The 27,189-nt window shown below is 39.9% G+C and overlaps 1 protein-coding gene across 3 annotated transcripts in view; it reads left to right on the plus strand.

The window, feature by feature from the left end:
* The first annotated feature begins 1,088 nt into the window (after positions 1 to 1,088).
* Positions 1,089 to 27,189, plus strand: part of TRAPPC10 (trafficking protein particle complex subunit 10) — a 106,084-nt gene continuing 79,983 nt past the window's right edge. The window contains exon 1 of one of the 3 annotated variants that reach the window (XM_072614998.1): positions 1,089 to 1,375. In XM_072614998.1, the coding sequence (XP_072471099.1) occupies positions 1,309 to 1,375 (67 nt within the window). In that variant the 5' untranslated portion in view covers positions 1,089 to 1,308. Of the gene's footprint in view, positions 1,376 to 22,032; positions 22,897 to 27,189 lie in introns of those variants that run through there. The other 2 variants (XM_072614996.1, XM_072614997.1) reach the window with 2 other exon arrangements.

The raw sequence follows: 27,189 nt of genomic DNA on the forward strand, positions 1-27,189 counted from the left end.
CCCCCGCTTCCCGCTGCCCCCCGCTCTCCCGCATCCCCGCTGCCCCCCGCTCCCCCGCTGCCCCCCGCTCCCCCGCTGCCCCCGCTCCCCGCTGCCCCCCGCTCCCCCGCTGCCCCCCGCTTCCCGCTGCCCCCCGCTCTCCCGCATCCCCGCTGCCCCCAGCATCCCCGCTGCCCCCCGCATCCCCGCTCCCCCGCTGCCCCCCGCTTCCCGCTGCCCCCCGCTCTCCCGCATCCCCGCTGCCCCCAGCATCCCCGCTGCCCCCCGCATCCCCGCATCCCCGCTGCCCCCGCTCCCCGCTGCCCCCCGCTCCCCCGCTGCCCCCCGCTTCCCGCTGCCCCCCGCTCTCCCGCATCCCCGCTGCCCCCAGCATCCCCGCTGCCCCCCGCATCCCCGCTCCCCCGCTGCCCCCCGCTTCCCGCTGCCCCCCGCTCTCCCGCATCCCCGCTGCCCCCAGCATACCCGCTGCCCCCCGCTCTCCCGCATCCCCGCTGCCCCCAGCATACCCGCTGCCCCCCGCTCTCCCGCATCCCCGCTGCCCCCAGCATACCCGCTGCCCCCCGCTCTCCCGCATCCCCGCTGCCCCCAGCATACCCGCTGCCCCCCGCTCTCCCGCATCCCCGCTGCCCCCAGCATCCCCGCTGCCCCCAGCATCCCCGCTGCCCCCCGCTCCCCCGCTGCCCCCCGCTCCTCCGCTGCCCCCCGCTTCCCGCTGCCCCCCGCTCTCCCGCATCCCCGCTGCCCCCAGCATACCCGCTGCCCCCCGCATCTCCGCATCCCCGCTGCCCCCCGCTCCCCTCTTAGAGCCCTCACTAGGCAGTCCTCCTTATCCTTCCGTTTCTGTCCCAGTCACTTTTTATCCCTTCCATTTTTCTACTTGGTTTTCTTTCTCGACCTCTGCTATTCTCCGACGCTCTTCATTCCTACACTTCCTCGCTCTTCTCTCCTCCCTCCTCAGCCCCTCCCTCCCCCCCAGTCATTTCCTCCCCCTCCCCGCCTTCCCGACTGGGTGGGGGGAGGGGAAAGGAAGGGAACCAGGTTCCCTCCCCTTGAAGTCGCCCGAGCCTCGTCCCCGGAAGTGGTAATGCTCCGGGAGACATTGCCGGAAGTGTCCGAGGCCGGGAGCCCGCCGCTCTGGAGGCGGCGGCAGTTGTGGGGGCTGCGCTGGTGGGCCCCGGACGGCGGTGCGCCGAGGGCCGGAGGAGGAGGAGGCGGAGGAGGCGGCGGCGGCGGCCCCGGGCGAGCGAGGCCTGGGCCCTGCCCATGGAGAGCGGCGGGGCGAGCCGTGGCTGGTGAAGCTGGCCGCTCATGGAGCCTCCGGAGGAGCCGCTCCGACCTGTGATCTACACCATGGAGAACAAGCCCATCGTCACCTGTGAGTGACCCCGGCCCGCGGCGCGGCCTACCCGGCCGGGGGCGAGCTCCGGAGGCTGTGACTGCGGGCTGCGGCGGCCCGGGCGGGAGGGGGGCGGCATTCCCGGAAGTGGTCCGCTCTCGCCCGGTCCCCCTCCTGCGGCTCAGGTCGGGGAGCCGGCCGGGAACGGGGCTCCCCTGACCCGGCCCTAAGGGACCTTCCGGCCGCTGCAGCCACAGGTCGGGATGGGCATGGGTTCCTGGGATCTGGAGAGGGCACGCATGCCCCCTCGGGTGCCCAGCATTCATTCCTGGTCTGCCCGGGCTCTCGGGGTTATTTTTGAAAGAAGGCTGTGTGAGCCTCGGGCCGGGCACTGACCCCGTCGTTCCAGGAGCTTGTTCCAGAGCCCTTCCGTAGGGAAGTCAGGTGTGCCCAGGGGCATGGAGCAACTTTTGGAAGGAGCCCTCGTTTGGCAGAGGGTGTAAAGAAGGACCCCGAGATGAGGTGTCTAAGAGGCAGCTGACCCGGGCTTAAAAATAGAGGGGAAAGAATGAGAATTGTTGTGGAGCTAAGTCACCTCCTCAGTGTGGAAACATCAAAGGAAACCAGACTCTCCTGGCTGACTACACTTATTTCTGTAGCAGGCCTGTCATCGTTTTCCAAAAAGTTAAGTTTTGAATTCACTCTATCTAGAAAACTACCCACCATGGTATAGGGAGAGGACAGAGACATAGAAGTAAGGGGTACCATTTATTTGGGATTCGTGGTTGCATTTTATGTAGAATAAAACACATGCATAGGAGTAGATTTAAAAGCTTTAAAAACACTAACTTGAACCTTTGTGGCTGTATTCTTATGAATTTCTCACACCTCCCCCTAAGAGCCTTCCTTCTCTCCCCTTCCCTTGTTCCGGTCTTTTGAGTATCATTTCTATACTGTGATGTGATGTGTATATGTGTGTGTCTGTGTGTGTGTGTCTGTGGCAGTTGTGCTCAGTCTATATCCATGGATGCCAGTCTCTTTTTTTCCTTCCTTCAGATTACATACTCTTCATTTTATGCATTTCTCTGATATGATAATTATTTCCTTCCTTTCTTCCCCAGTATAGTCCTCTGTCTTTCCCATTTTTGCCTTCTAAGACTGCCAGTATAGAACAAAGCTTATTTTTTTACTTAACCCTCCCCCCTCCCTCTTGTCTTCCCTATTTCTGTAGAGGGCAATACCATCGCCACAAACCCTTAGACTACTGCCTAGGTGTAATCCTCAATTCCTGGCTATTTTCATCCCTATATCTTAAATTGCCAGGTTTGCAATATATCTCGAATAAGTCCTCTTCACTTTGATACTGCCAGCACTGTAGGGTAGGCTCTCATCACCTCACTCCTAGTCTGTTGAAGTAGCCTGCTGGTGGGGTTTGCCTGCCTCACGTCTCTCCGCTTCAGTCCATCCTCGATTCTCCCACCAAAGTCATTTTCCTGAAGCACAGGTCTGACCATGTCACCCTACCATATTCAGTAAACTCCATTGACACCCGATAAGCCTCCAGGATCAAATACAAAATCCTCTGGTATTCAAAACTCTTCATTACCTAGCCCCCTCCCATTCCAGTCTTCCTACACCTGACTTCCTGCCACGTACTCTGATGCAGTGACACTGACCGCCATACTGTTCTGCAAATAATACATCCAATAACATCCCTTGGCACCTGGCATTTTCTCTTGCTATTCCCCATGTCTAGAACACTCACCCGCCTCATCTCCTACCATCTTCCCTAGCGTCCTTTAAGTTCCAACTAAAATCTCATCTGCAACAGGAAACTGTTCCTAGCCCTCTTAATTTAGTGCCTTTTCTCTGTTAATTCCTATATATCCTGTAGAGAGATTATTGTATGTATTTGTTTACTTATTGTCTTCCCCTTTAGATAGTGAGCTCCTTGTGGGCCAGGACTGTCATTTGCCCTTTTTGTACATCCTTTGCTTAGCCTTGTGCCTGGTGCTTTGTAGGCAATTAATAAATGTTTTATTGACCTGATAACTGATTCATTAAGTCGTTATTTTTTGTTTGGCTCATTCTAATTTTCTGTTTCTGAGTGTCTGTAGGTGTTAATTTTCCTTGCCATTTTTTCATCACTAGATATTCTATTTCATTTCTTTTGTTTCAGTTCTTTGTAATCATTGTGGCTAGGACATCTTTTTTCTTTGTGGCTTTACCTGAACTTATGGATTTACTATATTTCTCAGGGTTTATTCTCTGGTTATCTCTCCAACCAAGATATTTTTTCACTTTATTCAGTTTTCCTTGTTTTTCTCATCCCTTCAGCCTGTGGGGGAGAGGGAGCAGGTAGAGGTGTGCAGAATATTCTTGGGTCAGGCTTCGCTACTGATGACTTGGGCAGGGCCTACCATTTTTTAAATATGGTAGCCAAGACTTGGTTCTTTCTTCCAAGGACTCTTGGACTGCTTCAGGGCTGGGCACTGCTTTAAGACTGCCTCTCGCCCCTGGTCTCTAGAACCTTCGTTTGGATTAGGTTCTTCCTGGGTCTTACCTCGCTGCCATTATGCTCAGGGGCTGTTCTAGAGCCATAGACTTGGAGATCCCCTGGGCAGGTTTTTGCCAAAAGCTGTTCTCCTGCCACTAGGTTCAGGGCTGCTGCTCATTTGGGGCACTGCCTGGAACTCCCCAGAGCTGCATCTTAATATTAGACTTCTATCGTCATGAACTTTGGGGGTACCTTCTGGGACTGGCCTGCACTCTTACTTTCCATCTATCTCTGTCTCTTTTAGTGTCTCAACATGATGGAGGGGCTATGTCTTGCCTTTCTGTGGATTCCTGGGCTAATGATGGGATCTAAAAGTAATCATTCTTGTTTCTTTTTAGACTGATATATTTCTAAACTCTGCTGGCGTGTTTGTGGGAATCTGGGCTCTTACTAACCTAGTATCCAGCTGTCTTCCCCCATAGATTGTACCCCATTTTTGCCATGTAAAACCCTTCCAGTTTGGTTTCTTAAGAATTTAATAAGTGTATATACTGTACTATTCTCATTAGTTTTTAAGTAGTTTTTAAAATTTACTGAGCAATTAAATTCTGCCAAATCATCCAGAAGCTCATAATGGTCAGTAAAACCTCTTAAAATGAGATTTTGCCTTTTTTCCTAAAAAGTCTTTTCCTCATCTTTTTTCTGAGACAGTTCCTCCTTTCCAAACTGGAGAAAACTTCGAAGAACAATACTTGTAGGGTGGATCTCTAGCATTATATCAGGCTGTGCTGCTGGATATTAATTACGAAATAGCTTTAGATTTTTTTCCCTCCATTTTTTTGAGAAAAACTTTTAAACTGGCTTTAGTACATTTAAGGACTGAGCACTTTTTCTTCCTGCATAGATATCAGCAGACTCAGAGAAAAGACAGAACAAACATTTCCATTGCCCCCAATCATTCACTCAAAATCACAAATCCATTTGAGTGCCCTCAATCTAGATTAAAGGATCCTTTAAAAAAAAAAAAAAAGCTTTAGCTAGTTAATTTTCCTTAGAATTTGTGCATTTCTTTTTTCTATTGGGTGAGATATAAATGCTGGCTTTTCCTGACACTCATTTTTTTTAATGCATTCTATTTTTCATTTTGAGGTGCCCCCAACATTCCCCAGATTGGACACTTAGCTATATGACGGAGAATCTTCTTCAACACTTGGTGATTCACAGGAACTTGATTTCAGCTCTGTCCCTCCAACATGGGAACCTGGTCAATTTTTCTGGGTATAGAGGCATTTTAATCACCATTTCTCATTCCTGGAAAAAAGCTGTAGCCTCACATCTGCTTCACAGAATTCCTTTGTTCCTTTAAGATGTATCTCCAGAAGAACATTCTGTAGAAAACCTTTCCTGATTCCTGTACCTGCTGCGTCTTCCCTCACAAAGTACTTTGTGTTTAATTATTTTGTTTATATTCGTATTTATTAACTTTACATTTATGATATGTATATAGTGTTACATATACATACATAAGAAAAATATGTACTTGTCTGCCATTAAAATAAATCAACTCCTTGTGAATAGGATTTGTTTCACCTTTGGACTTTTATTCCATGTGTATATAATAGAACATCATTGTTCAGTGCAAGAAATTCAGAGAAACATGGGAAAATTTGTACAAACTGATGAGGACTGAAATAAATGGAATTAAAAGAACAACATACAGAGGGCTACAATGTAAAACAAAATCATTAAAACAAACAGTAATTGAAAAACCAGTAATGGTCCCAGAAAAATGTTATGGAAACATACCTCCCTCCTCTTGGTAGAGGTGGGGACTTCTAGGACTAAATGAGAAATACGTTGTCATATGAATTCACTCTTTCTGGTGTTTGGGGCTACAAAGGAGGGGTCAAGTGGAGGTGACAGTAGGTACATACAGAAATATGTGCAGCATAAAGATAACAAATAAATATAAATCCATACAAGATAATTTGGAGGGAGGAACTCGAGCAGTTAGGAAGAGTTGGAAATCAGGGAGGACTTCATACAGAAAATAATCCTTTATTTTGAACAGAGGGACTGAGGTGGTCATAAAGAGGGAGTGAATTCCAGGGATGAGGCACGGCCAGAGAAAAGGCACAGAAAAGTGTGAAATGCAATGCCTTGAATGAGGAACAAAGGGAAGGGCCAGTGTGACTGAATTTCAGAGTATAGGTGGGGAATATTATTTAAGGAGGCTGGAAAGATATGTTGGAGACAGGTATAGGGCTTTAAAAGTTATATAGGAGTTTTTATTTTTGTCCTGAAAGCAATGAGTTGTTTGTGTGAGAGTCACATGGTCAGATCTGAGCTTAAGGAAAACTACTTTTGCAACATTGTAAAGGATTGATTGGAGTTGGGAGAAAGTTGAGGCAGGGAGACCAATTAGGAGTTACAGTTATTTAGGTAAGAGGTAAAAAAGCAGCCTAAAGCAGGGTAGTAGCTTGGTGGAGAGGTTTCATTGAAAGGTGTTCTGGAGATAGAAATAGCAAGTTTGGGCAACTGATTGGGGTATATGAGGCAAAAGAGTGAAGAGTTGAGGATAGTGTGAAGGTTGTGAACTTGGGAGACTAGAAACATGGCTTTGACAAAAACACTGAAGTTTGAAAGAGGGAAAGAATTGCAGGAAAAGGTAGGAGTAGATAATGTGTTCAATTTTAGATAAGTTGAATTTAAGATGTCTTTGGGATCCAGTGTGAAATGTCAGTGGGCAACTGGTGATGGAGGACTCAGGGCTAAATGAATCTCTGAGTCACCTGCTTAGAGATGATAATCCTACTGGGGCTAGAAGGCCCCTTAGAAGAATAGGTGAGGTAGGATCTGAACCTGCTTTTCTGACTCCCAAGTTCAGGGCCCAGCTCCACTACACTAAACTACTTCCTTGGTTCTTGACAGGCTAGTGGCTGTGGCAGAGGCTCTTCAGCTCCTCAAATGGCAGCAGTGGTTCTGGCTCTTCCATCCTCTGCCTTCTCCCCTACTCCCAATTTCACCTCTGCCCCTAGAGGCCAGGAAGTCACTCCTCACCTTATCTTTGACACCTCCTTTCAACTTGCCCAGCCCCCACCCCAACCTCCCCAGGCAGTGACAGTAGTTCTGACCTCCCCTAAGCAAATCAGGGACTACTGCTGACAGTCATCTAATCCCAGAGTGACAAGCTTCCTCACCCTGAAAATTCACTGGCCTCATAACCCTAGAAGTACAGCCCCTTTTTCTGATAAGCTGATATCTCCCAGATCCCCATTTTAAGGAAAGTATACAGGCCCATCATGTGCACTTTTCTGGATCTTATCACTTACTCTTCAGACCATCTACCTTTCCTCTCTGCGGATATTCCTCCCCACACTCCCATTCCTTTTCAGCTTCCTTTAGTTTGTTGTTTTCTCCCATTAGCATGTAAACTCCTTGAGGGCAGGGGACAAATGTTTTGGAGTATATGGGCATTTTTTTCTTACCCACCACTTCCATGGGTATAAGTGAAATATTGGAGCCTCTGGTTCAAGGGATATGAACATTTCAGTTACTGCGTTTGCATAATTCCAAATTGCTTTCCAAAATGGTTGTACGTTTCACACTTTAACCAGCAGTGTGTTAGTGTACCAGTGCTTCCATAACCCTTCCAACATTGAGTGTTGCCATTCTTTGTCATCTTTGTCAATTTGCAGAGTATTAGGTGAAGCATTTGGAATACTTTTATTTGCATTTCTCTTGTTTGGAACATTTTTTTTGCCTGTGGTGGAAATACTTTGAAGTTCTTCTTTTGAGAACACTTTGTTCATATCTTTTGATCATTTATCTATTGAGCAATGGGTAGTAGTCATATATATTTATTTATTGTTTATATATCTTGGATACCAAGCCCTTATTAGAGAATTTTGATACAAAGATTTTTTTCCCTTTTGATTGCTTCGCTTATCCTAGATGCATTAATGTTGTCTCTGCAGCAGCTTTTTGGTTTCAAGTTCCTTCTACTGTAAACACGGTATTATGTTCCTTCAGCTACTTTAATCTTTTTTTTTTAAGGTGGCTGTCTTCCCCCTGACTCTTTTCACCTCTCCCCTGATCCCCTCTTTTTGTTTGATATTCCCCTTTCCTCCCCTTCCCTTAGTTTTTTCATTTCATTTTTATGTGTGTGTATCCCTTTCCAAAAAGGGTTTCTCTCACTCTCTTTATTATCCATCTTCTTTTTCTGTTTACTCTGTACTCTCATTCTTTGATTGATGTCTTCTGTAGTAATCTGGTCTCTCTTTTCTCTGTATTCTTCATGCTTTCAAGGCTTCCAAGGTATCCATTCTAAGTGCTTTTTGCTACTGTCTTGTAGGGCTTCACTTCATGGATTCCCCTCATTGTGCCTCATTTTTGGAGCAATGCCTATTAATAACAGCTAAAATTTATGTAATGCTATATGCCAGGTACCATGCCAAGGGCTACAGCCCTGGGAGGGTGGTGCTATTACCCTATTTTAAAAATGAGGAAACTGAAGTTAAGTTACTTGTCCGTGGTCACATAGCTTGTAAGTGTCTGAAGCCAGAGTTGAACTCTGATCTTCCTCACTCCAGGCCCACCTCTTTATTCATAGAGCCTCCTAGCACTGCTCCTTGGTAGGGCCCCTCTTCTATAACATCCCTGATTATGCAGCTGCTACTGATCTACACATGCACCTTTTCTTGTTGACCTTTCTTTTTCTGCATTTGCCTGGAAATCTCATCTTCATGCTGTGCCACTCCTCTACTTCCCAGCGGTCCCCAGAGGTTCCGGGTCCTCCACAGGTTCCGGGTCCTCCACTCCTCTATTTGTCCAGGACAGATAGACTTTTCAAAACCATATCCTCCAGACCTTATCTCCCTTCATTCCCCTTCTCCATTCATAACAACAGTTGTTAATGGAATCCCTCCTGCCTCTTTACTTTCCCCCTCCCCTTCAATCTTTTCCCCCTCCTCACCCACTTCACTGTAGACTCTTCCCTTTCTGAGACCTCCAAAGTCATCTTCCCCTTATTGCTCGATCCCAGTGCATCAGCTCCTCCTCTCTATCCACCCTACTTCTCCCCCACCTCTTTTGTATCCTCCCATGTAAAGGTCGTCCCACCACAGAAGCATTCATCTGTAGCCGGGGTATTGTTAGGTTCTGTCCAATTGATGGGCATCTACTTTGTTTCTATTTTAGTTGTCCCAAAGTATCCTACTATAATTATTTTTGAGTATGTCAGAACTCTCTCAGTTGCTTCCTTGGGGATTAAGCATAATAATAGAATCTCTAAAAGGATATGGACATTTGATTTGCATGTTTCCAAATTGTTTTTCAAAATAGTTATACCACATTAATGTGCCTAGCCTTCCACAACACCCTAATCATTGACTTTTGCCATTTGGGGGTTATTTTTGCCGATCTGCAGGGTCTAAGGTGAAAATTCAGGATTGTTTTGATTTGTATTTCTCTTATTAATTGTTTGGAGCATTCTTTCTGGAACTTTAACAAATAATAGTAGGGGGAAAAGGCATCCTTGCTTTATTTCTGTATATATCGGGGAAACTCCTAGTGTGTCTCCAATGTATATGATGTTTGCTTTTGATTTTGCTTTTTGTAACACTAAAAAAAGATTTCTGTAAGAATTATGGTAGTCCTTTCTAAAAGTGACACTTGTTGCTTATCCTTTTTTGCCTTTTAAAAATTTTTTAAATTAATAGTGTGGGCTTTTATTTCTTATAGGCAATTAGTGTTGTTTTATAACTAATTTTACATTAATTTGTGATTTTCTGAATTTATAAGGGTGTTGGTGGTGATGTGTTAATAAGCTTTGGCTTTGCTTCTTACTGGGCAGTCTTGATATATCGTTATTAGTTTCATTTATTCCTAGTTTCAAAGCGTATAGTTTGTATTCACTGGAAACTATACTAATCCTTTCTGTTTGCTTAACTTGTTAAAAGTATATTTCCTACCTGGGTTGGGGTGAGGTGCCTGGAGGCGAAGATCTCTGTATGCTTTTACTTAGTAGGTTCTTTTTTTTCTGTAGCATAAGTGAATGTTCTGCTTTTCTTCATCTATTGAGATCGTATTATTATGGATGATTTTGCTTTTGATATGATTAATGATATCACTTTTTTTTACCCCTTCGTGATTTCCTTCCACCACCACCCCTCCCCAATTTGGTGACATTTGCCACCTTGCTGTTGCACAGATAGGACATTTTATCTAGCCCTGGGCATTTTCTCTGTCCCTCATGCCTGGAATGATCTTCTCACATTGCCTCCTAGTTTTCCTGGCTTTCTTCAAGACCCAACCAGATCATCACATTTTACAGGAAGCCTTTGCTAATCACTTAATTTTAATATCTTCCCTCTGTTGATTATTTTCTATTTATTCTTTAGATAGTTTGTGTATATTAATTTGCTTATTGTCCTCCCCCTTTAGATTGTGAGCTCCCTAAGGACAAGGACTGTCTTTTGGCTTTTTTTTTTTTTTTTTTGTATCTCAGGTACTTAGCATAATGCCTGGGATTTAGCAAGTGCTTAATATGTGCTTCTGAACTTGACAGTAAAAGTGTTGAACAAAAGGAGAGTAGGCTGAATTGCCTTTGGAAATTGCAAAACTCCTTTAATGGAACCCAAGTTTTCTATGAAAACAGAATTCTAGCTTTTAAAATACCAGCATTGCTATTTTAATGAGGCAAGGAATAGAAGAGGCTTTGATAAAAAATTAAAAATGAAGACCACACAGAGCAATAGAGAAACACATGGTTTGAACAGGTTACAATATAGACTCTGTGAGGAATTCTTACAACAGGAATAAAAGATCCTATCGGGGAACTAATAGGTTGGTCATGTGGGTGAGGTGATAGACAGCCATATAAGGAGAAATTGGAGAAGGCCTTCAGCATGGTGAGTGGACCCTTATGGTAAACTTATGGGAGGATATAGAAGAGAATGATACAAAATGTTGATGAGTTCTTCAGAATAAGTGAAATTATAGATCAATTTAAATGTTTTAAGTACTGAAGATATTTTTGTCAATGGATTTTACTTAACACTTTGCAGTGATTTTGTGATTTTTCCACTAATATCTGTATCCTACAGATTGTAAACCAACCTGGTATTCAAAAAGAAAAATTTTAAGATTGCAATTCAATTTACACCACACTCTGTTTTGCATGTGCTGCTCTGTCTGGTTTCATCTTCAAAAAGATGCCACCCTCAGAATAAGGTCATCCCTTCTAATCTTACTGTCATGCTACTATCTCAGGCCTTGACTGACACCATCTCCCTCAGCCTCCTCTCCCCTCTGATTGGAGGACTGGAGGGCAGAGTACCAAATTCCTCCCAGTGTCTTCCTGGACTTTGCTCATTCCACTTTTCATCTGTTGCTCTGTTTGGTCTCAACTCCAAAAAAGATACCCCTCGGTGTCCCTGCTCCCCTACCCCTTTCCTGCCTCCTTTTGTGTGTTGTCTGCCCCTTTAGATTGTAAGATCCTTGAGGTCAAAGACTTCCTTTTTGTTAGTTGTATCCCCTAGTGGTTAGCACAACAACTGACATGTAGTGGGTGCTTTATAAATGGTAATTGGATTAGAAATTCACTTAATGGAACAGAAACTGGTCTTTTATACATAGGATCATAGATCTGTAGCTGAAAGGGACCTCAGACCATCTGATCCAAACAACTTTTTCATTGTGTAGATGTGGAAACTGAGGCCTACCTCTGTAGTGCAATTTGGCAGCATTTGAAGTTGGGTCCTTTGACTCCAGAGCTTGTATTTGTGTGTATGTGTTTAAATTTTAAATTTTCTCCCCACTTTTTTTTTTGCATAAATTTAACATAAAAGAAAAGGAAGAGAACAAGCATTTATTTAAGTACCTGCTATGTGCTAGGCACTTTGTAGGCTTTTTTACAAATAGTATCTCAGCAATTATTAAATGTTTTCACTATAAAAAAGGAAAAAAAAGGAAACAATGGATCCATTACATATAGCTTGACTTTTTAAAAAAGTATATACTTAATCTAACACAGTGGTACCAATACTATCCTATTGTCTTTACATCACCTTCTAAATTGCTATTTAAAAAAAAATATTTATTTGACAATCTTATTTTTTCTGTGTCTAGCTCTATTCTCTCCTATTTTCCTCACAAAAACAAAATTTGCCTTGTAATAAAAGTACAGTTAGGTATAGCAAGTTTCTTCATTCTTCTTCTGTAGTCCATACTCTCTCCTAATAGGTAGAAGGCTCTGCATTTATCTTAACTCCATCCTTGAAGAGATTCTGTCTTCATTCTGAAGAGAACTATCTCTTTTCCCCCTGGTAGAGTATGAGCACTTCAGATCGTTCAAATGTATCTACTCTTCTAGTTTTTGCTTGTCTCTCTCTAGTTATTTACATTTCAAAGATTCTTCCTAGCTCGGGTCTTTAATCAAGAATGCTTGAAAATCCCTTTTTTATAATCCATCTAGGATTATACTCAGTTTTTCAGGCTAAGTTATTCTTATTTCTAAGCCTTTTATCCTTGGCTCCAACCTCTTTTTTCTTTTGCCTTTTGAAACATCATATTCCAAAATTTCTCCTCTTTTTTAAGTAGTTATAGCATGATCTTAATGTAAACCAGACACTTGAACTCTTTTTTCCTGGATTTTGGCAGCTTTTGCTATCAAGTGTTTTGTAGTTTTCCAGATTGGACTATCAGCAGTTCAACTCCAGGTGACTATCCCTGCCTTCTTGTATTAAACCAACCTATTCCTAGTAATATATTTTGAATATATTTGAATATATTTCTGTATATTGATAATGTGCTATTTGAGTTTTTTTGTTTTTGTACCAATATTAATTAGTTGTATTGGTTTATAATTTGCTTTATTGCTCTTTGATTTGTGTATCAGGACCATACTCATCTCATAGAAGACATTTGGTAAGGTACATTCTATTTTTAATAAATATATTTTGAATTGACATCAAATGTCTTGCCTACTCTAAACATGCTACCTTCCATTACCTTGACAGCAAATCACAAGATCACTGGCATTTCCAAATCAGCATGTCCCAGACCTAGTTCCTATCTAATCTTCCCTTCCTTCTGACTCCACTCTTTCTAACTGTGGCACCTGTTCTCCCATATTCATTATCGTGGGAGTGTCTTTATCTCTTTCCCTAACCTTTCATATCCATTTAGTTACCACACTTTGCACAGTCTTTCAGATTCAACCCTTCTCTCTTCCTACTTTGACCACACTAGTACAAAACTTTATCATACTTTGGGACCATTGCAGTAGCACTGGGCTTCCTGCCTCCCTTCTCCTACCTCCAAACCATCTTTTTTACCACTGTAAAAAATAATCTCTTCTTATGCATAGATATGGTTATACCATTCCCATGTTCAGAAAGTAGCAAATGAAGTTCAAACTGTTATGCCTGATTTGCCCTCTTCTCTACCAACCCCATGTAAGTTAGACTGGTTCTTTTCCTAACTCAGAGAATTGATTGGCCCACAGATGTGAGGCCTGCCTGTTTAGCAGTTAGTCCTGCTTTCCAGTGGCATCAGGCCATATTACTATGACTTTTTCATCTAAGGGCAAAAAAGGCACATCTGTCTGATCCCTTCAGATATATCCCAAGACAAAATGAGTAATCACCCTGTACCCTGCTACCCAGGTGCTTTTCCTTGTGAAGACAAGGTGAGAGTTGATTACTTGTTGAGTATCCTTTCTGTAATATAGATCATATGGTAAAGTAAGCCTCTTTTGTTAACTACTAGACATTGTCTCATTTTGTTCCAGTATTGGTCCTAAACTATTAGAAGATGGGTAGACTTGAGTCAGGCATTCAAGGCTTTCTACCGTCTATCACAATCCTATCTTTATTAGCTAATTTCATAGTGCTTCCCTTCTTGTATTTTATACTATAGCCAAATTGAAATACTCTCAGGTTATCTTTGCCTTTGCTTAAATTGTTTCTTCCTCCTTATTACCTATTGAGTACCTGCCCACCTCAAATGCCACTTCTTCCAAGAAACTTATTCATTCCCTTGTCTTTGATAATAGCTTTCCCTTTTACACTCTTTAGATCTGTTAGCACTTTGTTTTTTGTAAATATTTCTGTTATCCATGTTGGCTCTTATACCAAAATGTAAATGACTTGAAGGAAGTAGCACTCTCACCTAAATTTTGTTTCTGAACTGCTGCCTAGTAGGTAGTTGAGTAAAAGTTGTTTGATTTATTGTGAAGTTAGGACCTCATCATTTCCTCTTCTAATCTGCTTTCCCTTCAGTCCCTACTGGCACTATTTATCTTCCTCTCCTTAGTTATTGCCCCAGTGTGCTAATGCCCCCCTTCCTCTGTCTTGTTGATATCAGGCTTCCACCTTCTTATTCTACAGCCCCTCATTTTCTACACCTTTTATCAGCACCAGACCCTTCCTGACTTTCAAGGTGATAATACCCTAATCATGTAAGCCAATCCAATGTGAAAAGGTTAGAATTCCTTAGGGTTGCCTCTCCAGGTCTAAGGCCATGTGTGTAAGCTTAGTATCAAGGACCTTGAAAAAATTCCACGTAATAGTTCAGGTCACTGTGCTAAAAGGCATGTCCAAACTGAAATGCATCTCTCCTCCAAATTCTTTTAGAATTAGGTCTCTCGATTTACATAGTTCAATGCCTTTCTCACTATATTTTGCTTTCTTTTCTATCAACTTGGAAGCAGATGTGGAAGGGACTCCTAACTTCTCCGAGTAGTTTTCAACACATTAAAAAAAGAACAACTTGAGGTTCTGTCATGTTATAATTCCAGTCTTTCCCTTAAGGAAAAAAGTCCAGAGAGATAGATTAGTGACAGGTACAGAGATGGAAGTGTAGAGCTTCAAATTTTTGTGTTTTTTCTATTTGTTATAATGGAAAGCTCTAAGCATCTATTTTCCTTGACAAGTGACTAGCTCTGCCTGGGTCTTTTTCTCCTTATTCTGTAAGAGCAGGGCATTAGACTAGTTCCTCTCTAATTTCTTTCCTGGGTTTGACTTTCTATGATTTTATCAATATTGTTAAGTAGGCGAGGTATGGAATTAACCTGAATCTGCCAGTTATCATTCTATACCCTATTATATTGTGTTAGCATAGTTAAGTCAAACTTACGAGTGTTCGTGTGGAATTTTTAATCCAAAAGAATCTTATTTTGACATTACTAATGTTACAGCAGGCATGATTAGTATAAAACTGTTGAAGATAATCTTATGTAATAGAATCATAGGATTTCTAAGTTGGAAATAGCCCAGGCTCTATTTAAAGCACAGCTCCCTTTTGCAACATCCCCAAGAAGTGGTTATCCAACCTCTACTTGAATATTTTTTAAGTAAAGTCTACTGCCTGTATGAAAGCAGCCCATTCCACTAAAAGTTATAATTGTTGATTAATTTTTCCTTTATACTAAACTGAAATTGCATGGCTTCTAGTTATTCCCTCCAGTGCCAAGTAAAATGTACCAAGTTCCATTTTCTTTTGGCTAGCTAATTATTCCTTAAGTTAGATTTATATAGAAATTCTGGAATGGTTCAATAATAGTAAAATATTAAACATGATAAATCCGTAATATGAATGATGTCTGTGTGATGACCTACCAGATGCAGGGGCGGAGGGGAAGCTTTTGATAAAATACAACACCCATTTATGGTAAGAATAACAAAAAATATAGATGGATGTATTTTTCTTAGTACAAAATGCACAAGCCAGTGTTATACATAATGGTGAAACCTTAGAACCTCCCTAACTTGAAATAGATCATGGCTGCCTGCTCAGAACATTATTTTGCAACAATCCTAGGGGAAAAAAGCTGGATTTAAGCCTAATTCTTGCCTTACTTTGAGCTCACCACAACATACCATCTTGCCTCTAACCCACAAAAATAATCTGCCTTTCTATCCATAATAATGGGGAAGAGTGATAAATAATTAAAAAATAATGACTAATTATGTCAGCTGTCTGGAAATTAATATTAAAAGATAGAGAACTTACATAAACTATTACTCTTTTTATGTAAAGAAAGAAAGCGCTTTTCATCACTGGACATAAACCAGCTCTGTCTACTATGCCTTGCTTCTTTCAGGATTAAGGCTATTTCTATCAAATTATAATGAGCATAATTGATATGTAGCAGCATGGAGTAGTGGATAGAGAGCTCACTTCTAAGTCAGGAAGGTGTGTGTGTTCAAATCCTATATCGTATATATATGAGTTTTGCAAACATGGGTTTAACCTCTCAGTTCCCCAAGTCAACTTTAAGGTTATTAGTTGCAGAGTAATTGCTAATTTACATTGATAGAGGGAGGTCTTTTCTTAGTAACAATGTGTCTGGGTAGCTTAAACCCTTTTTTCTCCCTGATTTACTAAAATATAGTACTCTGAATTGTTTTATTTTCTTTTTCTGGAAGACCATGGCTCATGCCAGCTATCTTTTTCTAGGTCAGCTCATTTGACTGTAGGAAAATCATTTGTTCTTACAATTTTAATGATTTTGATTTTGTCTTCTATTGTGTTATCGGATTTTTGAGTTCCATTTCATTTTTGATCTTCAGAATGTCCACTTTTTTGCCTAATGTCTTCTATCTTTCATTCTTAGCCATAATCTTTTGAATTTTTCATTAAGAAGTCTAATTAGGTTTTGCATCCAGTGTTGAGGTTCCTGTGGCCATTACATTCTGGGACACTAAATGTAGTTATTGAAAAATTATTCTCTTCTGAATATTTCCCTTGCCATTCTCTTATTCCATAACACTTCTTTAGTATATTAGGAACTTATATTTGCACGCTCATTTTCTTTCTCTTTTTGATAGGTTTTCTATGGGGGCTTTCCTCATTGGAATATAGTTTTCTCCTACCTTCTTCCCTCATGTACTTGTTATGGTTTATTTTGCATATTTCTGGCTATTTGGAAATGATGAAGATGAACTGGATTTGTGTGCAATCTCTTAAGCTATTTTTTATGACATCTTCTTCATATATGATTTTTGGGGGTTATCTATTTACATTTTTTTAGTTTGTGTATTTGATAGCTGGATTTTTTAGTTATTCTTTCCAACTATTTAGATTATCTTTTTTTTGCATGTAATATGGTATATGAGTTTCTGATTTTTTTTTTCTTTCGGTGACCCTTTTACTATGTGTCTTGCATGTTAACAGTGAGCTACCTTTTATTACTTACTTGCGTCCAATTCTAGATCAGCTTGTTTTAAGATTCTTCTGCTTAGTCACTTTCCATGCCAAAAATCTTTTCCACTTCTGGATTTTTAAACAAGAATAAATTAAAGTTTCTTAAGTCATTAAAGAGCCAGCTTTTCCTAACATATACTATGTATATCCAGTTTTACAAGATAGGTAATTTGGGGTACAGGCCAATTTTTCTTAGCTTTTCAGTAAAGTCAGTTCTACTATAGCATGATGTGCATTTCCAAAACACTGCGTTAAAGAAAAATTGCACAATAAAAACGAGAGTTTGTAGGGAGAATGGGACTAGGGGCATAAAAAAAACTTTGTCTGTGGCACACACAAAAAAGGTGGGAATCTAATAAGTAGCAGGATGGTTTTATACATGTTAAATTGTTAAGAAATACATAAATACTCTAATAAACAGTAGCCACATCCTAACTTCCAGCTGCTGCTCAGCCTGTACCCTTGGCTATATGAGCCTCAACTCTGAGGCTTGAGTTTAGAGGCCTTGACAGAAAGGGGTGGTTCAGAACAGCTCTTCTTGTCTGATAGTTCCTATTGTACCAGAAGATAGACAATAAATATCACATGTTGAAAGATGGCAGCTTGTGAATGATTGTGAAATGGTGCAGTTTTCTGAGGTGGGTTTTTTTTTTGTATGTGCTGTTCGTCATGGACAAAATTACTCAGAACTGAACTCAAAAGTTGCATTATGCTCAGAATAATCAGAATTTCTAATATATCAACTGTATTGGAACAAATTTGCACTTTTGAAATATTTTAATATTCCAGCCCTTTCTTTCATTTCAATCAGTTGACAAGTACTTTTTGAATAATGCATTTTATATATCAGGAACTGGGATTACAAAAGCAAAAATGAAACAGTTCCTCTCTTGAGGGAGCCTACATTCTGTTGTGTGTGCGCACACACACATACACACACAAAATAAAGTGGCTTGAGAAAGAGGCCTTAGTAACTGAAGGGATCAGGAAAGAACTCAGTTAGACAGTTGAGCTGAGCTTTAAAAGTAATTTAGGGATTTTAAGAGGCAGAGTTTGGGCAAGGAGTACTTTTCTGACATAAAAAAATGCCTTTGCAAAGACATGGATGTGGGAGAGGGAATATTTATGTGAGAAACAGCAAATAAATACTTTTAGCTATATTGTGTAGAGTGCTTGAAGGGAAGTAATACATAATAGTTTAAGTTTATTGAGCATGAGAATCATATGGTTCCACTTTAGAAAAATCACTTAGGCAGCATACATTCAGGGTTAGAGTGCAGAGAGATGATGTGTCAGGAAGACCAGTTAGGAGGATAATATAGAAAAACTGGTGAGTGGTGGTAGGAGCTTGAACTCTAGGGTGTTAACTTTATGAGTACAGAGAAAAGAACCAGTGCAAGAGATGTTGTAGACAAAGCATTTACAAGAATTGGCAGCTCTTTGGATATTTGGAATGAGAAGCCAAAGATGATTCCAATGTTGCAAACCTTATTTGGCAACTGAAAGGATGGTGGTGACTTCAAAAAACATTTAGAAAGTTTAGAATGGTGGAGGGTTTGGGAAGGAAAGGGGATCTGTATTTTTTATTCTTCCTAAGCTATTTGAGTGTTCCAAGAATCTGCTCCTTCATTGAGATTTTTTAATTTAATTCAACTTACCAAGAATTTATTAAGTAACATACTCTGTCAGATTTTGGGTATACAGAAATGAAAATGAAGTAGCCACTTGCCTTCAAGGTACTTAGGTTCTACCAAGGGGAAATGACAAACACACAGGTGAATCCATACAAACTATGTAAACAATAAACACCAGTGTAATTTTGGGAAGAAGTCGCTAATGACAGTTTGGGTCTTTGGGAAGAATCAGGAAAGGACTCCCTTAGGAGGTGGTACCTAAAGTGTTTTGAAATAGGAATGCTTTAAGGTGAGGAGATAGACAGTTCTAGGCATAGAAACAGCCTCCGCTGAAAAATGGAGACAGATGATGGAATGTTATGTTGAGAAGAGCAGACAGGCCAGTTTTACCTAAAATTAAATATATTTGAGAAGGAAAATAGTTGGAGTCAGACAATGAATGGTTTCAAATACTTAAGTTCTCATAAGTAGGTTTTAGTATATACTTAAGTATATTTTATTTCATGTTTTAACATATTTTAGGGTAGAGGCAATGAGGAGCCACTTAAGCTTCTTGAGCAGAGGAGGCACTTGACAATTCTCATGATTATATTGTTGAATACTTCTTTTAGCTATCTAATTTCTGTCCTTTTAGGTGCCAGTCATTTCTTTATCTCTTACTGTTATTCTAAACCACTCTGGAAATTGTTGTGATAGTATGGTCATCTTCTTTACTTTAATTGTTGTTTCCATCATGTTCTTCTGGAGATAGCTCCCTTCTATTGGGTTTTCATTTTTTCTTCCTTTCTATTTTACCCTCTGGTTCTAGAACATCTAGGCAGTTTTCCTTGATAATTTCTTGAAAGATGATATCTAGGCTCTTTTTTTTATTATTATTATAGCTTTCAGGTAGTCCAATAATTACTAAATTATCTCTACTGGATCTATTTGCCAGGTCAGTTGTTTTGCCAATCACATATTTAACATTTACTTCTGTTTTTTTTCATTCTTTTGATTTTGTTGTATTGTTTTCTTTTCTCATGGAATCATTAACTTCCACTCCCCCATTTCCAATCTTTCAGGAATTATTTTCTTCAGTGAGCTTTTGTACCTCCTTTTTTATTTGGCCATTTCTACATTTTAAGGAACTCTTTTCTTAAGTGAAATTTTGTGTATCTTTTTCCATGCAGCCCATTCTTCTTTTTAAGGAATTCTCTTAAGTGGATTTTTGTGCCTCTTTTACCAAGCTGTTGACTCTTTTTTCATGATTTTCTTTCATCCCTCTCATTTTTTTCCCCGCTTGTTCCTCTACCTTGCTTATTTTATTTTTAAACTTCTTTTTGAGCTCTTCCAGGAATTCTTTTGGGGTCTGAGACCAATTCACATTTTTCTTTTGAGGCTTTGCATGTAGCTGTTTTCATACTGTCTTCTTTAGAGTTTGTTTATCTTTCCTGTCACCATAGTAACTCTTTGGTCAAGTTCTTTTGTTGTTGTTTTCTCATTTTTCCAGCTTATTTCTTGATTTTGAACTTTTATGTTAAAATTGGGCTCTTCTGCTAGGCTAGAGAGGACACTGTTCTGAGCTTCAGGTTTTTTGTGCAGCAGTTTTCAGAGCTAGTTCAGGTGGGGGAGGAGAGGGTTTATAAGTTTTCAGTTCTTCCAAGTCCTTATGATCTAAGGAGAGGTATGTTTGCCAATTATTCTCTTGACCTATTCTCTGGTCTTTGAGAGACTACAAGCATTCTTTCCACTCTGGAACTGTGACGAGGTTCCCCGTTACTCTGCAGCTGCAAGGTCTGGTGTGCTAGTAGTCTTCCTTGCCTTGGGATTGTGACCTGGATCCACATATGGGCAGTACAACCGGGTCTGGTACACAGTACCAACAAAGGATCCCTGTAATCTCTTTCTCTCCAGTTGTAATCTCCTTACCATCTCTGGACTGAAGAGCTCCTGAAACTGCTGCTGCTGCGGATTCAGTTGCCCCCAAGGCCTGCTGCTGGTTTGCCAGGGCTCAGCCTGCATGGGACTGTGTCCCACGCTCACCGCAGTGCATCAGACCTTTTCTGCCAACCTTCTAAGCTGTTTTAGGCTGGAAAATTATGTCACCCTATCCTTTTGTTGGTCCTGCTGCTCCAGAATTCATTTTCAGATGTTATTTAAATTTGTTTGGATGGAAATTTGGGAGAGCTTGGGTGAGTCCCTACCTTTTTGTCCACTATCTTTTCCTTAAATGTATGGATGGGATGGATAGGTGAGATTCACCATATTGGAAAATGACCATTGTTTGAAGAACAAAAGGTATTAGTAAAACTTTTAAAAATTCAAATAAACAACCTACCTTTCTAATTTTATTCTCCAATACTCTGATGCGCAGGTAGCTGAACCAGGCTTGTCTAGTCACTGTTCATGTAATATCTTGTTCATTCATCCTCAGTAATCATTGTTCGTTATGTGAACTGGGATATTCTCTATCTTCCTTTTCATTAGCTCAATTTTTATCCCTCTTTGAATGCCCAGTTCAAGTCTAGTCTCTTCTAAAACTTTCTTTGATCATTTTAGAACTCTTCTCTGAATTCCTGCAGCAATCATCTGCTTTTGACTAAAAATTCTTCATCCCTTTGGCCCTTTAGCTAGGTGGACAATGAATAGAATTACTGGGCCTGGAGTCAGGTAGATGTAAGTTCAGTTCAGTCTCAGAAACTTAATAGCTGTGTGACCCTGGACAAGCCATTTCACTTAACCTCTGTCTGCCTCAGACCCTCATCTGTAAAATAAGGGTAATAATAGCACCTACCCTCTGGGTTTGTGAGGATAGCATAATATTTGTGAAGCTCTTTGCAGACCTTAAAGAACTATGAAAATGCTATGTATTACTTTGGGGGGGCACATAGTAGGTACTTAATAAATGTTTGTTGACTTGAGATTTGTCTAAAAATTCTATGTGCCACCTGCCTAAGGATGATACTTTGTAAGACTGTGTCAGTGGAGTACAAAATATGACAGGTCAAAGACTTTATTGAACTTCGCAAGAGACCATCTGTTCCAGCCCTGTTATTTTACCTATAAAGGAATGAAGGCTCTGTAAACACATACTTGTCATTCACTTTTTTAATAAAAGAGATCACAAACTTGGACTCCACAGAGAAAAAAGCAATACCATGTACCTTTTTGTGACTTTTGTAAGTTAATCTTTTAAGGGATAGATGAGAAGACTGGAAATAATTATAACCAAAAATTGTTTGCATGTCATTGAATGAGCCATCATAGAAGGAATTTAAACAAAATTACTCTTAAAGAGCTATATATTAAGATGAGAGGTAAAATATTTCACCTCTCATCTTAATATATAGGTGTGTGTGTGCGTGTGCATGCATGTGCGTGCGTGTGTGTGTGTGTGTGTGTGTACAGAGAGAGAGAGATACAGTAACTGTACAAACAAGTATATGCCATTGAGGCAAATTGAAGTTAGTTTCTGTACAGATTAATGGGGAAAGAATAGATGGGGCTTGTATTAAAACTTAAAAGCCTGTTGGATTGTAATTTGGTTAATAGTATATGAATTGCTGGATATTTTTACATGTCTTGGGGCTGAAGGAAGGATTCATAGGATCATAAATTTAGAGCTAAAAGGGAGCTCAGAGGTCATTTTGTAGATGAGGGAGCTGAGATTTCAGTTGAAGAGACTTAATCTAAAGGCACATAGCTAATACATGGCAGAGCCAGGATCAGAACTGGAGTCCTCTAACACTCGCTATTGTTGTGTGTCACCTCTCCGGTTCATGGGTAGGAGAGGTGTGTAAATGGAAGAGATTAAAGAAGATGGGTTAGAATCAAATGGAGGATTCGAGATACGGTATAGTAAAAGATGACACTGGTCAAGCAAGTTGGGAAAAGCTGGTGGAGGATCTGAGAACTGGTGCTCAGGATTTTTCGTTTGCTTGGAAGGCAGTGACTTGTCATCGGAATTGTCCCCATGGTGCATGATAACTAGGTATAATGTATGAAATAGGGATTAATAATGATCATTCATATGCTTATATAGTACAGTAAAGCATGTCACATACACTGACTTTGTTCTCCAGCACTTTAAGGTTTGTGGAGCCCAGCAAGGACAGAAGTGTACATATTTTTATCTCCATTTTACAGATGAGGAAACTTAAGGCTCAAAGAGGTTGAGAGACTTGAACAGGAACTTCCGATGCCAAGTCCAGTGTTCTTTCTGTTAGATCACCTTGATAAAGGTACAAAGTAGCCAATAATTTTAAAAAGAGGGTTTGGGGAGGAGGAAAGGAGGAGAAAATTGGATGATGGATTGAAAGTAACTCAAACTGATCAGGATGATGAAAGAAACAGAGGATAACTGGACCCGTTGAGGACTCTAGGATCAATATAATGGTAGTATTTTTCCTACTATTTTCCCCTTTCTTAAATGGGAAACTTGATGAGGTTCAAAATTCAAGAAAAAAGATGAACACTTAAGTGGTTTTCAATAGTGAGATAACACATGACAGGCTAGCCAGGGCTTGCTTCATCATTTTTGTAGGGCTTTGGCATTTGTGAAACTTTAAAATAATTTCTTTATTATCTCTTATTATTTATTTTCACTTTATTGTGTGCTATGTATTACTATCTAGCATTTATAATTCATTTTAGGATGTAGTTATAGAGTAACTTTTAAATATACAATTATGAGAACTCAATTTTTGTCTTAGTTGGTGGAGCACATACAAAGTACTACAAAAATCTTTGGCATATCAAGGATCATAATTCAATGGGTTTGTCCAAATCCACTCCCCTATTTTGGTTGGATTCGATCATTATTAATGAGTCTCTAGAGTCAGAGATACTAAGGTATACTAAATATAATAAATATATATAATATGTACTAAATGCTAAAGATACTAAATACTAAGATTTGTTTCTACAAATTATTCAATTTATAATCTACCTCTTCCTTTGTAAAATTAGGCTTGTTAAAGTTTTATTTCTGTTTGACAAGTAATAATTCACATTTCTATATTGCTAAAGCACCTTATGTACATTAGCTCATTTGATGTATGCAAAATTGCTTTGCAGATTTCAAGTGCCATTGATAATGGTGGTGATGGTGGTGGTGACTAACACTGATACAGCACTTGCTATATGCCAGGCACTGTATGAAGCACTTTACAGTTGTTATCTGATTTGATCCTCATAGCAACCCTGTGAAGTAGGTGCTAATATTATCTTCATTTTACAAATAAGGAAACTGGAGCAAGCAGAAGTTAAATAACTTGCCCAGTGTTACATATCTAGTACGTGTCCAAGGCCACATTTGATGCCAGGACCGGTTTCCTATCTACTGTGTCACCTAGTTGTACTCTGTGAACTGTTATCTTTTTTGAGACACAATCTTATTTACTATAGAAATAATTTTATAGTCTGAGAGGTTTTTATAGTCTTCCATTTTTTATAGTTATTTAAGTTACTAATGACTTTGTAAATAATATGCTTTTTAGTCTTTAAGCAGATTTAAAAAACAGGATTACTTGTTGACTAAATATAAATGATTGACATGACTTCTCAAATTTATTCAACTAAAGTTAGCATTGTTTAAAAGGGTCCTGATAATTCTAATAATGACCAGAGAATCAATCACCAAGTAGCTTATTTCCTTTCTTACCTTACTCTCCTCCAACCCACAATAGAAAAACAGTAGTTTTCTGTTGGTTAAAATAAATGGAGTATAAATTGACCTTTGTTTAAAAAAAACACAAAGATACCTTAGTTCTAAGCAGGTTGTTCCCTTTTGTTTATATATCTAAATTAAACTCAGCTTGTGGAGGGGGCCCCCTGAACTTGTCTCCTTGAGTTGTCATATTTTCTAGAAACACTAAAGCCATGTCAAGAATAAAGCCTCCCTACCCTCCTCTCAGATGACATAACTTACTAGTGTACCCTTACAAATTGATGCAGCTACTAGACAGCTGCCAGTCAGTCTCCACCGGAATAATAAACTGTTTGTGCAGTTTTTGCAGACCCTTGTAGATAAGCAGACCATTAAATCATAGTCTAGCAGTTTCCAAGGGAAAAATAATGCTGTTTTTGTCTTCCTTCTTACTCGTGCTCTTCCTCCCTTTGTCCACCTTTCTTTTCCCCTTCGGGAGGGAACTAGTCTTTCTTCCCTCCCTTACTGCTTCCTTCATGCTATTCCCATTTGGGAGGGGATTACCTCCCGTTCCTCCGATGAGACCACCACCTCCTTTTTTGTGACTCATAAATATTCAAGTTTCTGGCTGTATTTCAGATTCTTTCCTTAGTATAATGACTTCCAACCTGCATGTGCCTTTCTCTTGTAATAAATCAAGTTACTACCCATATCTTGTGGAGTCACGACTTACGGTTAACAGACTCCAAAAGCTCCATTTTACTGCGTCTTTTGATATTAATAGCCCCCTTTATAATTAGAGTGAATTCTAAAATGAGTATATAAGTTTTGTCTGCTCATTTTATTGTTTAGCCTTTTAAAAACTTTTTTGTTGCTTATGGGTTCAAGCTATTTTTGGAAACTATAGTGATTATTGTTAATTAAATTGTTATGTGTGATGAGACTTCTGATTCTAATAGTTATTGTGAAGATCTTATGAGCAAAAACTATTATGAAGGATGCTCTGAAGCCTTGTGTAGGTAAATTTGGTGAAGATTTTGTGTAGATGGCAAAGTAGGAATGTAAATCACTAATTTATTATATTCAGGCACCTTTGTTCAGTATTAATGAAGTCTGAGGTTTTTTCCCACACACATTTGATATCTTTCCCTTTTTCAAACACTCAACACCATCAGAGTTTTGTTCCCTCAAGCTCAGATCTCTTTTATATTTGCTTGGTCTGACCTGGCTGCTTTTTCTCTTTGTTGCTTTTCATGATATTTCTAATTCCCTAATAAGACCATACGATGTCAACATCTAAGTTCGGTGGGTCCATTGTTCTTGATGGTGGGAACAGTTGTAAAAACCCTTTTTGAGATTATTCATGTTGCAAAGGTATAAGATTTCTGTTTAGGATATATCTTTGACCTTTTTCATTTGTTCATCCTGAACTGTGCTTTCTAAGAGGTTTTTCATGATCCTTACCTGTTCCCACATTTGCATTAAAAACATGGAGTGTCAAACTTCATGTTGATTTAATTTGGAAGATCTTATTGTGTTCTTTGTAGAATATTTCTACCACTTTATCTTCTGCCAGTGATGTTGGTACAATAAGGTGCAGTTATGTTCATGATATTCTTATTTTCAGATAATGAATTTTAAGTACTGCAATACAAGATGACCAAATCCTTTGAGATAGTTTTTTATTGCCTTTGGATGTAAGATATTTATTGTTCTTTGCCTCTCCAAGGGTGCTCATGAACCACCTTTCCATTTAGCTGCAACTTACCACTTTCTCCTGGTTTCATTTATAGCAAGAATGTCAGGATTGATCTCATTCAGCTCCTGCATAAGTATATCTACTCATTGAATGTTGGGAAAGGATCTTGCCTTTAGAATATCAAGAGTCAAGTTAAAGTTTATAGATTATCTAAAAATCATGTGATTTTGTTCCCTTTCCAATTACTCTTCCACTGTTGTGGCAGAAGTAGAAGACAGCCACACAGGACTGTATTTTTATATTTTTATTTATTTCATGGATTGCCATGACCAAAGAATTCATCTCCAAAATAACTAGCCTACTAGTGATGTAAAAATGGGTTTAGTCTGTTGCTGGGACCATCCTTGAAACTTTTGAACATTTTTTCCTTAAAAAATTTTTTTATTTTCTTTTTCAGCAAGGATATTGGGGTAAAGTGACTTGCCCAGGGTCACACAGCTAGTAATTGTCAAGCGTCTGAAGTCAAATTTGAACTCAGTTCCTCCTCACTCCAGGGCCAGCACTGTACCACCTAGCTGCCCTTTTATTTTCAAATGAAGCTACCTTTTTTCCCTTCACTCTTTCCTCCCCGTTTAGGAAAAGAAGTGGGGGGGACCCTCTTATAAACACGTATAATCAAACAAAACAACTTCCTATTGGCCATGTCTGAGGCTTTCATCTCTCAATCAAGAGGTAGGCAGTTGTGTGAATGTGTCATGACTCCTTTGGCATTGGGGTTGGTCATTGTGTTCATCAGAACTGATGTCGTTGTTACTCTGTTATCGTTATCCTGGTTCCACTCACCTCACTCTGGATCAGTTCATCCCAGCTTACTCTATATCAGATCTTCCCAGTTTTCTCTGAAACTCTCCTTTGTCATCTAGCACAGCATAGTAGTATTCCATCATGGTGATTTACCAGAACTTTTTCACCCATGGCACTTCTGAATTTCCAAAGCTTTACCATGAGAAAGAGCTGCTATAAATATTTTTGTGCATAACGTTCCTTTTCTTCTTTCTTTGATCTCTTTGGAAATATAGACCTAGTAAATACATCACTGAGTTAAAGGGTATGCAGAATTTAATAGCTTTTTTGGCATAGTTCCAAATTGCTTTTCAAAATGACTGGACCAGTTTACAGCTCCACCAA

Source organism: Notamacropus eugenii, chromosome 5 (genome assembly GCF_028372415.1).
Source record: "Notamacropus eugenii isolate mMacEug1 chromosome 5, mMacEug1.pri_v2, whole genome shotgun sequence".
Taxonomy (NCBI): Eukaryota; Metazoa; Chordata; class Mammalia; order Diprotodontia; family Macropodidae; genus Notamacropus; species Notamacropus eugenii.